The sequence below is a fragment of the Triturus cristatus genome, chromosome 4_2, assembly GCF_964204655.1.
Source record: "Triturus cristatus chromosome 4_2, aTriCri1.1, whole genome shotgun sequence".
Classification (NCBI taxonomy): Eukaryota; Metazoa; Chordata; class Amphibia; order Caudata; family Salamandridae; genus Triturus; species Triturus cristatus.
This window is the reverse complement of record NC_140586.1, coordinates 779,350,943-779,366,555: the sequence shown is the minus strand read 5'-3', so window position 1 is coordinate 779,366,555 and position 15,613 is coordinate 779,350,943. Positions and strand designations below refer to the sequence as shown.

The 15,613-nt window shown below is 51.6% G+C and overlaps 1 protein-coding gene across 1 annotated transcript in view; it reads right to left on the bottom strand.

The window, feature by feature from the left end:
• The window catches only part of LOC146835031 (cytochrome P450 4B1-like), a 268,573-nt gene that overhangs the window by 122,705 nt on the left and 130,255 nt on the right, over positions 1 to 15,613 (bottom strand). Inside the window, exon 3 of the mRNA XM_085602692.1 lies at positions 13,642 to 13,686. Coding sequence (XP_085458818.1) covers positions 13,642 to 13,686 — 45 coding nt within the window. The remainder of the gene's footprint in view (positions 1 to 13,641; positions 13,687 to 15,613) is intronic.

The window sequence follows — 15,613 nt, the reverse complement described above, 5'->3', positions numbered from 1 at the left end:
TCAGCCCAAGGCACATGTATTCAAACTTCGGACTGGGGCGAACACCTGGGTGACCACTGAACTAAAGGGCATTCCGTTATTATTATCAAACCCTGTATACCCAAGATGACATCCCCCAGAGCTTGATCAACAGTTACCTGCATGATTATGATAAGGACCCCATAGATCCTAGCCATGCAGACCTCCTTGATACTCCCATCACTCTAGAGGAGTAACAGCAAGCAGTTTAGACTCTACCCCTTGGCAAGGCGCTGAGCCCTGATGGGTTCTCTATTGCCTTCTATCAGATGTTCCTATCCGACCTGCAAGACCACCTATTGGAGCTTTTCAATTCTTTTTCTCAGGATACTGGCCTTACTCCCACTAAGGTTGCAGCAGGGATCAAGCTCATTCCCAAGCCTAATAAGTACCCCACATGCTGCTCCTCCTACCTCCTCATTGCACTCCTAAACACTGACACTGAGCTATTTAGGAAGATACTGGCCACACAGTTAGAGCGCTTCCTACCTGGTCTCATTGATCCCGTCCAGGTGGGATTTATTCGTAACAGACAGGAGTGGATAATAGTCGCAGGGTTGCAAAACCAGTGGAAAAATCCCATCACCATGGTCTCCCGGCATGGCTCCTCTCGCTTGACACAGAGAAGGCTTCTGACCAGGTGAACTGGACCTTTTTGCAGGCAGTCCTGGGTAATATTGGTCTGGTACAAGGCAGGTTTACCAAAATGATGGCATCCTATATAGCATCAACAGCCTCCATTAAAATTAACAACTAGTTTACGTTTCCCATCCGCATCTCCAGCGGCACTCGTCAGGGATGCCTGCCGTCACCCCTTCTTTTTGCCCTAGTAGTTGAGCCCTTGGCTATCTCCCACAGGCAGACAGAGAACATAGCAGGCATTCCCTTTGGTGGCCATGCCCACAAGATCAGTCTCTTTGCAGACGACCTCTTATTCACCGTTATTCAGCCTGCAACTTCCCTGCCGATGATAGTGGACTGCCTTTCCGCTTTCGAAGCAGGCTCAGGATTTAAAATTAATACGGGGAAGTCCTTTGCGCTAAATTTTACCATACCCTGTCCGGCCCTCCCAGAGCTGCAAGCCCTAGTGCCATTCCAGTGGGCTTCGTGCATGATCAAATACCTGGGCCTTAATCTCACTTCCCACCTAGCTTCCTAGACTCAGGCGAAATTGCCAACCCTCCAAGGGTCAATTTTGGATGACATACGCCGTTAGAAATCACCCTATGTCTCCTGGCTGGGCTGCATTAATGTCATGAAAATGAACGTTTACCCCCAGGTTCTATATCTTTTTCAATCACCACCATCCTGCAGGATGGCATCCTGCGCTAACAGACATCCGCACCTTTATCTGGGAAGGTAAGCAACCTCGATTGCCACACTCCATGATCATGATGCCCAGAGACAGGGGCGGCCTCAACCTTCTGGAGGATTATTGGGCAGCCCACCTACATTTTATATCAGAATGGGTTGTCCGCAAAAGTGACAAGCACTGGTTGCATATGGACCTGGCAGAGGCTTATCAACCCTACTGGGATCAAAACGGCCTCCCTAAACAACGCCTGACCACATAGTGCCTACTTAGCTACCCCCACTCAGATGATACTTGAGATTTGGGATACTTTCCACTCCCCTAACACACCAATCACCCATAGCCCAGAATTCACCCCAGCACTGAGTCCCCACAAATTCCCCAGCTGGGAAGCCGGGGATTGCAGGATGTTACCGGATCTGTTCACAGGTAGCAATGCCAAGTTCTATGAGCACTATAAGACGAACTTTAACCTCCCTGAAATGGAGCGACTACAGTACTTTGAATTGCGCCACTGAGCATTGCATCCCCCCAACCGTCAAGGAGATACCCGAGATTACACTCCCTTCTGAAAGCTTGTTAGGACCTACACCGACTAAATGAGTCTGATCTCTAACACATACCGGGTCCTGCCACACTCCACATCTCTTGGAAAGCACGTTTTCCAAGCTAGCGGGCAGAATAGTACCTTGGAAGGCATCTCGGCTAAGCAATGGGAAACTCTGCAGGGGGATATTCCCAAAACATACCACAGCATTCCCCAACGGGAAACGGCTTATAAACTGATAGTTCAGTGGTATTACACGCCGACCCGCCTCCACGCCATATATCCCTCCACGTCTCCCCTTTGCTGGCGATGCAGAACAGAGAGAGGGGACTTCTTCCATATCTGGTGGTCCTGCTCCCTTATAATTACATATTGGAAGGAGAGCCTGGGGCACATTATCAGAGAAGTGGGATACCTGATATCTCACGCTTATACCACTATCATACTGGGTATCCGACCTTTATCATGGGAAGCAATGACACATGCAGATTGGCGCCTTATTGGTTACCTATTAAATTCAGCCTGTCAGTTCATAGCACTGGCCTGGAAGAAGTCCACAGCGCCCCCTGTCACTCAAGGTTTCAATGCCTCCGACATGTGATGGCGAAGGAACAACTCTTGCATAATCTGGCCCATACTTCTGCCAAGTTTTCACTTATTTGGCGGCCTTTAACTACATATTTCACTTGCATCAAAATCACATGCTTCAACCCCCATACCCAAGCTTAAAGCACTGCAACACTTTGATAAAAAAAAAACTCATTCGAGGGCACTTTGCCAGCATTGTAGGTATGGGACCTTCCCCCGTGCCTGAGGGCAACTTGCATGCACCTGCTCGGTCCCGCTAAGGGGTCGAGGATGTGGGAGGCTATTCGTACCCTGATGCTGCTGACCTTTTTTCTTTGTTTGTTTTGTTGGTTTTCAACATGACTCCTCAACAAGTCAACAGTAAACTGGCTGACTCATATCTTGTTTATAACACCTTATGGCTGACTCATATCCTATTTATAACACCATATGGCTGTCAAGTGTCTATCGAGCGATGATACACTTAATTTTTATATACTGCTTTGCCTGATATCCAACTGTGCTCTCCTGTTGTGATGCTGTGTCATGTGTTAAGGAGTTTATTGCTAACCTTTCAATAAAGAGAATTAAAGTAAAAATAAAAGTATATGCAATTAGTATTTTTTAATGGAAAGTTTGTGTTGCAAACATATGGTTGCTATGTTTAGGTGGCAGTAGAATGTTTTGTTTTTTCCTTTTTCAAGCTGTTGGATAGCAATTTTTTTTTTAAGTATCCAACACAACCGCTAGCCAAAGGGTCAACGTATTTGCTTTGCCAATGTCTGTTTTTTAAATGCTACCTATGGCAATTAGTCCTGTGGACCCATGCCCAACTTCAAACTACTGTGCATAGGCGTAGTGCCTGATTTTGAGTTTGGTGGACAGGTGTTGTAAAATGCTGTTGTGTTGGTACCACAGACTAGAGCCTTCACAGCCACAGATCCCCTGTATAGAAGTGTGGAGCCTGTATCTGGGTTTTAAGAATGATGTGTAATGATGTGTAATGTGCCAGCACTGGAGAGAAGCTGCAAGACTCTGCAAATGGCTTCACCCATTCTACCTTGCTTTTCTACAGACATCAAGAGAACAAGTTGAAAGATGGGTCATGTTGGGGCGTAACCACTCACCAGAACCTTTGCCATCCTCAGGTCTGCACAGATCCAGGGGAAGCAGCATCTTTCCTGTGCTTGACAACGGTTTTATCCAACAGTGATGCTGCTGAGCAGGAGGCTATCTTCATGTTCAACAATAGAGAGCATGAGCAGCACACTCCAAAGGAGGAGAACGCAGAGGGCTGTAGAGGAGGGTAGGAGGAAGCCAAGCATGTTCCAAATACATGGCCTGAGTGAGGGCACACCAAGGAAGCGTATGAGATGTTTGCATGGTAAAAGTAAGCAGCAAGAGTAGCCTGGAAGAAGGGTGGGAGTGTGGCATAAATACAGAAATAGATTTAGAGGGGGAAGTACAATAGAGGTTAAGCAAAGTTTAAATATTTTTGAGAGGATACATTTTATGCAGGTCCCCCATATCTCCTCTTCTCCTGCAAAGCTGGCCTATGAAGTCATTGCAGTCTGGCATTATAAAACATAGAACTGTAAAAAGGCCTTTATCACTGAGGGGTTTTAGTGGCATTTGAACTTTGCTCCCATTGTCTACGATGTCACTTGGAGCCGCATTGTGGACAACAGCAGTTATGGATATCCAATTTGTTGTTATTGTTAATTGCCACTGAGTCAGTCTAATTTTCTACATGCATGGTATGGCCTTTCGCCTCAGTCCTTCAGCAGTGGAAAACAAACAAATGTTTCCCAATGGTGGAAAATGGCTTTTGACCATTGTGTTGCTGGATGAGACAATAGATATCCTTGAAAATACTGCAATCACCAGTGAAGTTTACATTAGCTACACATCAGTTGCTTCTTCTGATAGAAGAACAGCATGTTCTCATATTAATCCTAATGGTGTAAGGTGTGCATAATTCAGAGACTTGACTGACACATCTTGTTGCCATTCCATAGAGTCTTATGGATTCTCATTCAATCAACACGAATCTGCTATTGTCAACTTTAGAGTAAATCACATCAGAACAAGTACAGGAAAATGCAGCCAAAAGTGCAACAAATCACTGGTAGAAATGCTATCTTTCCAGGCACAAACAGTTTCAACTGGACCCAGTTATAGAACAAGAGCCGGGTTTAGTCTGCAGATTATATACATAAAGTGGAAACGATACAAGAGCAACTACTGCCAATTAAATTAAAAAACAAGTGAAAACAACACAGATTCCCACTTCTGGTAAGAAACTGGCATGCACTGGAATAAATATCGTTATAGTTCAGCCGATGTTCAAATCCCAAGGGGACACCAACTAGATCCATTAGAAACCATTTGTCACTGGAATTTGCATCAGGTATCATGGCATGGTATGGCTACTTAATGAGTGATATTAGACTGTGGCTACTAATCAGGGATATATACATCAAGATACTGGTCACAAAGAGTGGTCGCAATTTGCAACCAGTCTTTTTGTAACCAGTATTTAATTTTGCGAACTGACCTATGTACTAATAGATTTGTTTGCAAAATTTCAATTCAGAGGGAATCACAGTCTGGCATACCCAACACATTTTGATTAGGCAGATCACAAATTGTGACTCATTCTGATTGACCACTAATACATGGATGAAGGCCTGCAAGGGCCTTCAGACCACCGTCATTGCCTCTTAAAAAAAAAAGGAAACCTTTTGTTAAAGCTGTTTGACTTCCCTAAAGGAAACAGAGTAGCTTTTAAAAACAAAAAAAGTTTTCATTTTGCAAATGTTTCAGTGATAGTGGTCCCCTGGACTACTGAATATTCACCCGCTGAAACTTGCACCCCATGTCACAAATAGGTCCAAAGGGGACCCCTTTCTTTATGTAAGAACCTAGTTAGGAAATGGTAGCTTTTCAATGGTTGCATACATCTAGTATCAAATCGCAATATAGACAACATGGCCCTTCCAAGTTGCCATTCGGTATCTGGTCGCACTTCCATTTTAGGAGTCGATAAAACTTTATGATCTCCTAAAATGAATTGTGTACATGAGAAATATTTTTTTTGCAGTTGAAAACTCTGAATCAGAGTCGACTATATCTGGTCCTAAATGCACTAGAAGTAAAGTAGTAGGGTGCACACCATCCAGCTGAGATATCCCTTTACTTGCACTAATTATCAGCAGTGGTTGTGTGGATCAGTCTCAGCAGCACCTGCCTTTACAGACTGTTATTGCATTTCTCTTTTATCATGCTTCTGATATGAAAAGAAGTAACAGCAGAACATCACTTAAATAAGAATGCCTATGAAACCTTGGCTCGCCCATTACAAGTCAAGCCCCCATGAATACAACATTAGATCTTCCGAAGAGTGGTTTTAATCATATTGTTGGACCCGGCCTCGCAGAACGGCCCTCCGTGCACCCGCACCACCGAAACCTGGTACCTGCAGCCCCAACCACCCGGCCCAGCCGGCCCCTCCTACCAGAACACCCGCACCCGGCCCGGACATCCCCGTCCATGGCCTCCCTCCTTTCGGCCACCCCGGGCCCGCATGCCCACTTCATGCGTCAAGATGGCCGCCCGGCCCCAGCGCGACCCTGGCCTAGAGGCGCCACTCCGGCTGGAGGACATCACACTTCCAGGGGGATGAGAGAGGGAGGAGCAGTTTCTATCGCACCTCTGGACTCCCCTGGGACGATGGGTTTCGATCGGCCCTCCGGCCTCCCTGAGAGCTGGCTCCACGCCTGCTGGGTGTCTGGGACTCCTCCCGGCCCGGCCCTGAACGAGATCAAAAGACAATAGCAGGAAACCCCGACAAGCGACCCCCAGGTGACAAGACCCCTGCCTCCACCGACCCCGGACATCAAAGAGGGGTCGACCTATAACAAGGGGTGCTCCGGGCCGGTCCGGAGATTCGACGCTGGAACAACGTAAGCCTGCTGAGCGACTCGCGGCTCCTGAAAGATCGTAACATCTCTGAACTTGCGCCTAAGCCTGCTGAGTGACTCGCGGCTCCTGAAAGATCGTAACATCTCTGAACTTGCGCCTAAGCCTGCTGAGTGACTCGCGGCTCCTGAAAGATCGTAACATCTCTGAACTTGCGCCTAAGCCTGCTGAGTGACTCGCGGCTCCTGAAAGATCGTAACATCTCTGAACTTGCGCCTAAGCCTGCTGAGTGACTCGCGGCTCCCGAAAGATCGTAACATCTCTGAACTTACGCCTAAGCCTGCTGAGTGACTCGCGGCTCCTGAAAGATCGTAACATCTCTGAACTTGCGCCTAAGCCTGCTGAGAGACTCGCGGCTCCCCCAGATTCTCACGGCCCCGCCGGACCCCGACTACGACCCCGTATCCCCCGGCTCGAGGATTGTGAGCTGTGCGCCGGATACGTCCCTGCTTGAACTTTTGCCAAAGACTGTCCCGCTACCCCCCTACCTTTCCGAGACTCTTGCACCCGTGCACACCGTGTACATATTTGCCGTGATAGCCTACTTGATAAAGATTGTTTCTGAGAATAACCGGTGTGATTACTCTGTGTCGTGTGGCGCCAGAAGTACGATCCTAGCTGCGAGATTCCTCCCCCTGGGGAGTCTCCCGCCAGTACCCGGCTACGATACTTTGAGGGTGGGTCTCAGGGTAGTCAGGACCCCCTTTCCGGGCTCCTCTGAGGTCGCCGTCTAACATTGGTGGCAAGCGACGGGATTCGGGCCCATCACCTAGAGATCGTACCGTGAACAACGGACGCACCACCGACAAGGATGGCAGAAGGAAGCGCCATGAGCCCCGCAGAAACCAACGCCAACAGGGTGTTCCAGGTGGAGCATCTAGGAGAATATACACACAAGGAGCTGAAGCAGTTTTGCAAAGAACTTAAAATCGCTACCACTGGTCTCAACACGAAGGAAGATTTGCAGAAAGCACTGAAAACTTGGGTGGAGACCGGGGCCTCCCGCCCGGAAGGCACGGGGGAGCGCCCCGACGAAACCGAACCTCCCCAAAGTGAAAGCAGCAGCAATCAGGTGCGAGGAGGCGTACCAGACGGGGGCTTCTCCCCAGAAGAACTCGCGGACAGAGAGAGAAGCCGCAATCATGAACTAGAGCTAGCCAAACTCAAAATTGAGGGCGAGTTGAAGTTAGCGGAAAAAAAACTAGCGGTAGAACAAATGCGTGTACAAGGCGAACTGGAGGAGAAAAAGCTCCAACGGGAGCACGAAGGAAGGAAGCTCCAGCTGGAGCACGAACGCAGCTTAAAGGAACTCGAGCTCAAGGCCCGAAACGAGGAAGGGAGGCCCCCAAGTAACCGAGAGACGGTCTCCCCAGCGGAACAGAAGGTCCACATCCCGAAGGATGTGGTCAAGGAATATTATAAAAACGATGACATTCAGCAATGGTTTCGGGCCTATGAGGTCGCCATGACCTCCCATCGGATCCCGGAGAAGGACTGGGGGGCGGGGTTGTGGGGGCGGTTTCTGAGCGAAGGAAGGGACACCCTGCTCGACCTACCCCTCTCCCTGCAGACCTCCTACAGCCACATGAAAGAGGCTCTACTCACAAGATACGGCCTCACCCCAGAAATGTACCGTCAGCGGTTCCGGGACTGCAGGAAGATCCCGGGCACCACATGGGTGGAATATGTAAACTTTTTCAGTCGGGCCTTCGATGGGTGGACCAAGGGCAGCAAGGTCACCACCCTGGCCGAACTCACTGATCTCATGTTGTGGGAACATCTAGCTGCGAACTGCTTCGTAGAGCTACGTCAACATCTGCTGGACAGTAAGCTCACAGATCCCCGGAAGCTGGCTGTGGAGGCCGACCGCTGGACCAACACCCGGGTCTCCCGGGGCATGGTAGGAGAGTACCCCCGAACCAGTCAGGGACCACCCCGCCAGAGAGGAGGAGGGAACCAGGGAGGGCCGAGAGAGTCCCAGCCTAGCCCCCCGAAGACACCACCTCCACCTTTCCCGGCGCCCCCTCCACCAGTAACCGGGCCCCCTGGGAAACGGGGACACCGGGTGACCGTCACATGTTTTCGCTGCCAGAAACCCGGGCACTACGCCAATGACCCAGAGTGCCCCATGGCCCCCCAAGTCCCCCCGATGAGACAGATGGCCAGCGTAGCCCTGGGGGAGGGGGTAGAGGAATCCGAAGAGTGGGAACCCGCAGCAATGGCCCTAGTATCCCTGGGAGATAGGGAGATGGTCCCTGGTAGCCTCCTCCCCTCCAACACCCAGAAGTATGGGCAGCTTGTCAAAATCAATGGCCACCAAGTAGAGGCCCTGCGAGACACCGGGGCCAGTATCACCGGTGTCCTCAGGCACCTAGTCCCCGAAGAGCAGATCCTCCCCAACGTCTTTTGCCCTGTGATATCCGCAGACAATAGAGAGAGCATGTGCCAGGTAGCCCTGGTGCCATTTGAGTGGGGAGGGGTGATAGGCAAACTCAAGGTGGCCGTAAGAACCTCCCAGCCGGTCGACTGCCTTTTAGGGAACGACCTAGAGAGTTCCCCATGGAAGCACGTAGAGCGTAAGGCCCACCTGGGAATGATGGGACTCCCCGAGTGGGTGTGCGCCACCACCCGATCTATGTCCGCCCGACTCACTCCCCAGAGGGAGGTCGAGAGCATCCCGATCGAAGAGATCAGAACAGTCCCCGCCGAGGGTCCTTCCGTCCCCCCATCAGAAGGGTCCGTCGCTAGCGATGAACCCACACCATCCGACCCGGACCCAGTCCCTGAGTTAGGCGATCTACCCGAGTTGGCCCAATGGCGCCACGAGGGCGGACCCACTCGGGAGGAGTTTTGCAGGGAGCAAGCCACTTGTCCGTCCCTGGTCGGGCTGCGGCGCCTAGCCGAGGGCCAAGCCGCAGGTGGCCAGACCGGGACGCACCAAATCTATTGGGAGAATAACATCCTGTACAGTGAGCAGAAGTCGGTGGAGCTGGGATCGGGACGGGTACTGGTGGTACCCCTCCGCTTCCGAGGTTTCCTCCTGGGTTTAGCCCACGACGTCCCCCTCGCCGGTCACCTGGGACAGGACAAGACGTACAACCGTCTTGTGACCCATTTTTACTGGCCTAAGATGAGAGCAGCGGTAGAGGCCCATTGCAAGTCCTGCCCCACGTGCCAGGCTAGTGGAAAGAGTGGAGGGAAACTCAAGGCTCCCCTCCAACCCTTCCCGGTCGTCAGTACCCCCTTCGAACGAGTCGGGATCGACATCGTGGGACCACTGGACCCCCCCACCTCCCAAGGCCACCGTTTTATCTTGGTCCTAGTGGACCACGCCACCCGCTACCCAGAGGCTATCCCCCTGCGCACCATTACGGCCCCTGTGGTGGGCCGGGCCCTGATGGGGATCTTTTCCAGGGTGGGGTTTCCCCGCGAGGTCGTGAGCGATCGCGGCACTAATTTTATCTCAAAGTATATGACGTCCCTGTGGCAACAATGTGGAGTGTCCTATAAGTTCACCACCCCGTACCATCCCCAAGGAAACGGCCTAGTAGAAAGATTTAATAGGACCTTGAAAGGGATGATCGCTGGCCTAGACGAACCCCTCCGGCGGAAGTGGGACGTCCTGCTCCCTTGCCTATTGTTCGCGTATAGAGAGGTCCCCCAGAAGTCCCTAGGATTCAGCCCGTTTGAGTTACTCTATGGGCACCCCGTCCGAGGTCCCCTCAGTTTGGTAAAGGAAGAGTGGGAGGCGGCACCCCAGACCACCCCCCGAGATGTGTTCCCATACGTCTTGGCCCTCCGGAACCAGACCAGGAAGTTCCGAGAACTGGCCGAGGCCAACCTGGAGGCGAGTCAAGAAGAGATGAAACGCTGGTACGACCAGAATGCCACTCTGGTTGAGTTCCAGCCGGGCCAGCAGGTGTGGGTCATGGCCCCCGTGAAGCCTGGCGCCCTCCAGGACCGATGGACTGGGCCGTACAAGGTGGTGGAGCGAAAGAGTCCAGTTACGTACTTGGTGGACGTCCAGTCGCCCCGGGACCCCCTCCGGGTCCTGCATGTGAACCGACTCAAGCCTCACTTCGTGCGGACAGAACTGAGCCTCCTGCTGGCCACCGATGACGGGGCCGAAGATGAGTCGGATCCCCTCCCGGACCTCCTGTGTGTCAAGGAGCAGGATGGCTCCGTGGAGGGAGTGAACCTTTCCCCAGCCCTCACGGCCCAACAACAAGCGGACTGCCGCCAGCTCCTAAGACAATTTGCCGATCTCTTCTCTCTGACCCCCCGGGTCACCAACTGGTGTGTTCATGACGTGGACACCGGGGACAGCCCGCCGGTGAGACACCGAGCCTACCGGGTTCCTGACCGGGTCCGGGCCTGCATTCAAGATGAGGTCTCGAAGGTGCTGACCCTGGGGGTGATTGAGCCCTCTGACAGTCCCTGGGCCAGCCCCGTGGTCCTGGTCCCGAAGGCAGCGGCCCCCGGTGTCGCCCCCGAGCTCCGATTCTGCGTGGATTACCGGGGGCTCAATGACGTTACCCGAGCCGATGCCCACCCCATTCCACGAGCCGACGAACTCATTGACCGACTAGGGGCAGCTCGGTTCCTCAGCACATTCGACCTCACCTGCGGATACTGGCAGATTGCGCTCACCGAAGGAGCCAAGGAGCGGTCCGCTTTCTCCACCCCCGACGGGCACTACCGCTTCCGCGTGATGCCCTTCGGGATGAAAAATGCCCCGGCAACTTTCCAGCGACTGGTGAATAGGGTCCTGGCCGGGTTGGAACAGTTCAGCGCGGCATATCTAGACGATATCGCCGTCTTCAGTTCGGAGTGGAGTGAGCATCTCCAGCACCTCCGGAGGGTGCTAACCGCCCTGCGCCAGGCAGGCCTCACAGTAAAAGCTAGCAAGTGCCAGATCGGGCAAGGCTCCGTAGTCTACCTGGGGCACCGGGTCGGGAGCGGCCAGGTAGCCCCTCTACAACCAAAGATCGACGCCATCCTGGCCTGGGAACCACCCATCACCCAGACGGAGGTCCGAGCCTTCCTGGGACTCACAGGATACTACCGACGCTTCATTCGGGGATATGGCAGCCTGGTCGGCCCTCTCACCGAACTCACATCTAAAAAACAGCCAAAGAAGGTGCAGTGGACGGCTGCCTGCCAAGAGGCTTTCGATGCTCTAAAAAAGGCCATGTGCACTGCTCCCGTCCTCCAGGCTCCCGACTATGCCAAGGAGTTCCTAGTCCAGACCGATGCCTCCGAACATGGCATTGGGGCCGTCCTGTCCCAAGTGAATGACCAAGGCCTAGACCAGCCCGTCGCCTTCCTCAGTCGGCGGCTGCTGCCCCGAGAGCAGAGGTGGAGCACCATAGAGCGCGAAGCCTTTGCCGTGGTCTGGGCACTCAAGAAGCTACGACCCTACCTGTTCGGCACGCATTTCAGAGTCCAAACTGACCATCGGCCCTTGCGGTGGCTCATGCAGATGCGAGGAGAAAACCCCAAGCTACTGCGGTGGTCAATCTCCCTCCAGGGGATGGATTTCACCGTAGAACACCGCCCTGGTACGGACCACGCCAACGCCGACGGCCTCTCCCGGTTCTTCCGCCTCAGCGAAGAGAACCCCCCAAGATGATGGGCAGTTCTCTCCGGCTTTCAGCTGGGGGGGACGCGTGTTGGACCCGGCCTCGCAGAACGGCCCTCCGTGCACCCGCACCACCGAAACCTGGTACCTGCAGCCCCAACCACCCGGCCCAGCCGGCCCCTCCTACCAGAACACCCGCACCCGGCCCGGACATCCCCGTCCATGGCCTCCCTCCTTTCGGCCACCCCGGGCCCGCATGCCCACTTCATGCGTCAAGATGGCCGCCCGGCCCCAGCGCGACCCTGGCCTAGAGGCGCCACTCCGGCTGGAGGACATCACACTTCCAGGGGGATGAGAGAGGGAGGAGCAGTTTCTATCGCACCTCTGGACTCCCCTGGGACGATGGGTTTCGATCGGCCCTCCGGCCTCCCTGAGAGCTGGCTCCACGCCTGCTGGGTGTCTGGGACTCCTCCCGGCCCGGCCCTGAACGAGATCAAAAGACAATAGCAGGAAACCCCGACAAGCGACCCCCAGGTGACAAGACCCCTGCCTCCACCGACCCCGGACATCAAAGAGGGGTCGACCTATAACAAGGGGTGCTCCGGGCCGGTCCGGAGATTCGACGCTGGAACAACGTAAGCCTGCTGAGCGACTCGCGGCTCCTGAAAGATCGTAACATCTCTGAACTTGCGCCTAAGCCTGCTGAGTGACTCGCGGCTCCTGAAAGATCGTAACATCTCTGAACTTGCGCCTAAGCCTGCTGAGTGACTCGCGGCTCCTGAAAGATCGTAACATCTCTGAACTTGCGCCTAAGCCTGCTGAGTGACTCGCGGCTCCTGAAAGATCGTAACATCTCTGAACTTGCGCCTAAGCCTGCTGAGTGACTCGCGGCTCCCGAAAGATCGTAACATCTCTGAACTTACGCCTAAGCCTGCTGAGTGACTCGCGGCTCCTGAAAGATCGTAACATCTCTGAACTTGCGCCTAAGCCTGCTGAGAGACTCGCGGCTCCCCCAGATTCTCACGGCCCCGCCGGACCCCGACTACGACCCCGTATCCCCCGGCTCGAGGATTGTGAGCTGTGCGCCGGATACGTCCCTGCTTGAACTTTTGCCAAAGACTGTCCCGCTACCCCCCTACCTTTCCGAGACTCTTGCACCCGTGCACACCGTGTACATATTTGCCGTGATAGCCTACTTGATAAAGATTGTTTCTGAGAATAACCGGTGTGATTACTCTGTGTCGTGTGGCGCCAGAAGTACGATCCTAGCTGCGAGATTCCTCCCCCTGGGGAGTCTCCCGCCAGTACCCGGCTACGATACTTTGAGGGTGGGTCTCAGGGTAGTCAGGACCCCCTTTCCGGGCTCCTCTGAGGTCGCCGTCTAACACATATCATAGGAGAAACAAGTTATAGTTTAATAGAACAACATTCTTAAAAATTAGCATTACTCTATAAATCAAACACTGGCAAAAAAGTACAGTTATTTAGTTAATATGTCCCCAACTATTTGTAGACATGCATCATATAATTTAAAGCTTGTAGCTATGTACAATGCACCAAAACATGATTTCTTTCCTGTTGTCATTTTCTGCCACAGTATTTCAGAAAGGAGTTTAGAATCATTTCCATACGTACCAATCCAGGGTACCACGAAATTGTACTCCGTTACACTCTTGGGATCTAAGGAAAAGAATATACAACAGCGAAGAGAGTTAGAAATGGATTTCGGGTACAGTTTTCCTAAATAAAATATATCATGAACAAATAGGTGTATGTTATTTAAATATTTTTATGGAACAACTGTAAAACCACTTTGTAAATGTGTAGTCTGTTGCCAGTGACTACTTACTTGAGGTAATGCAATGGCTCCATATTTTACTGTCATGCTAAAGCCCTATTAAATTGTCATTTATGTCTAAGTTTATCACATGTGGTAAGCTAATCACATTCAAATCTGCATGCAATACGTTCTGGGATCCAAAGGAGGGAATACTATGACAACTATTTTAGCGTTTTTTCACTTATCGTTATATGTGGCAACACTGGACCGTGTATTCTAGAAATAACAACCATGTCAGTGTACCAACTTAAGATAGCTGGTGTGTGGTTGGCAGTCAAAACAGGGAAGAGTCGAAATTCACATCACTTCTATGGGACCGGATTGACAGAGTAGTGCAAACCTGACAATTTCTTGGACTGGGTGAAATCGAATTACAGACACATGGGAAGGGGGGGGCGGGAGGTTGTCCTGGGGGAACCCGTTTATTGGCCTACCATAAGCTAAAAAATACCTAAAACTCTTATTCGTGATAAAGAAGGGTCACTGCAGCAAAATAGCAATTTCAAATCAATTCTTTTACTGCACAAATATGCTAATTACATACTGTCTTGCCATGTCTACATCTCACCTGTGACTTGTGGCCTCCAAAGCACCTTCTACAGGTGACTCATTCAATGTTAGCGGTAGGCATTTGAACATATCACAAGAGTTTATTCTAATACGTGCATGCAGCAGCTAGGCTTAGGGCAGTTACAGGTTTTTAAACTCTCTCAATGCGTGATGAAAACCCACACTGCAACCCACATGCGACAATCAATTTTACGCCACTTGCACAGTTTCTATGCAGTTTTACAGTGGCCTTCCCTAAAACCCAGTTACTGCCCATGCATTAGGAACCAGAGCTCACACACTGGGAGGTGTATGGCAACCTCTCAATGCCCAGAGGTCCTAATACACCAGCATTCTAAGTCCAGAAAAACAGCAATCTGGCTAGTGCAGTACTTTGAGTAGATAATCCTTCTCTCTCTCTCTCTCTCTCTCTCTGTAGCCCCCTCTAGTAATAGTCTACTGATGTCCCTCAGGGGGCGTTCAGTGTGGCTGCAGAAGGATCTACTCTACACATGGGGTCATAGGAACTTGGCATGCAGTCTTGGTGGAGTGAGAGTGTGATCAGAAGTGAGACGAGTGAGAGTGGTGTTAGTTGGTCTAGTGTGTGTGGGCAAGATGAGTGAGTGAGAGGAGAGTCATTTTAAGCCACGTGAGGGTGTTATATGTCAATATATATGTGCGAAGGCACATCTATGCACATATGAAAAAAGAGCACCCTTAAAATGATTTAGAGTAAATCAAACGAAAGAAGTGATAGTAAGAACAAGAATGAGCGTGGGAATGTGGTGCGAGTATGCAAGTGACTGCCCAAGTAACAGACATTAGCTCAACCGTGTGTGGTATCTGCCATTTGAGTGTGCTCTTCCCTGAGGGAAGGACTGGAGTCGAAAGTGGTTTAATGAATGAGGGCGCAGTACAAATCATGGCTGAGAACTCAAGCCTGAAGGCAATGAATACATCCAGGCTGAGGGCGATGTAGAAACATTCTGGAGATGAAGGGAAATCATGGCTGAGTGTGATTGACAAATCCAGACTGGCAATAGAAATCAAAGCAGCAGACGATAGAGAAATTCAAATCTGAATAAATGAGGCATGGCAATGCAAAACAGAAGGCAAGTCATTAAAGCAAGTGCAATATTTGAACTAACGCGCTGAGTGAGCGGGAACTCCAACCAGTTCAATTTCTTGGTGCACTCACTTCATTCATCTATCCTGTTG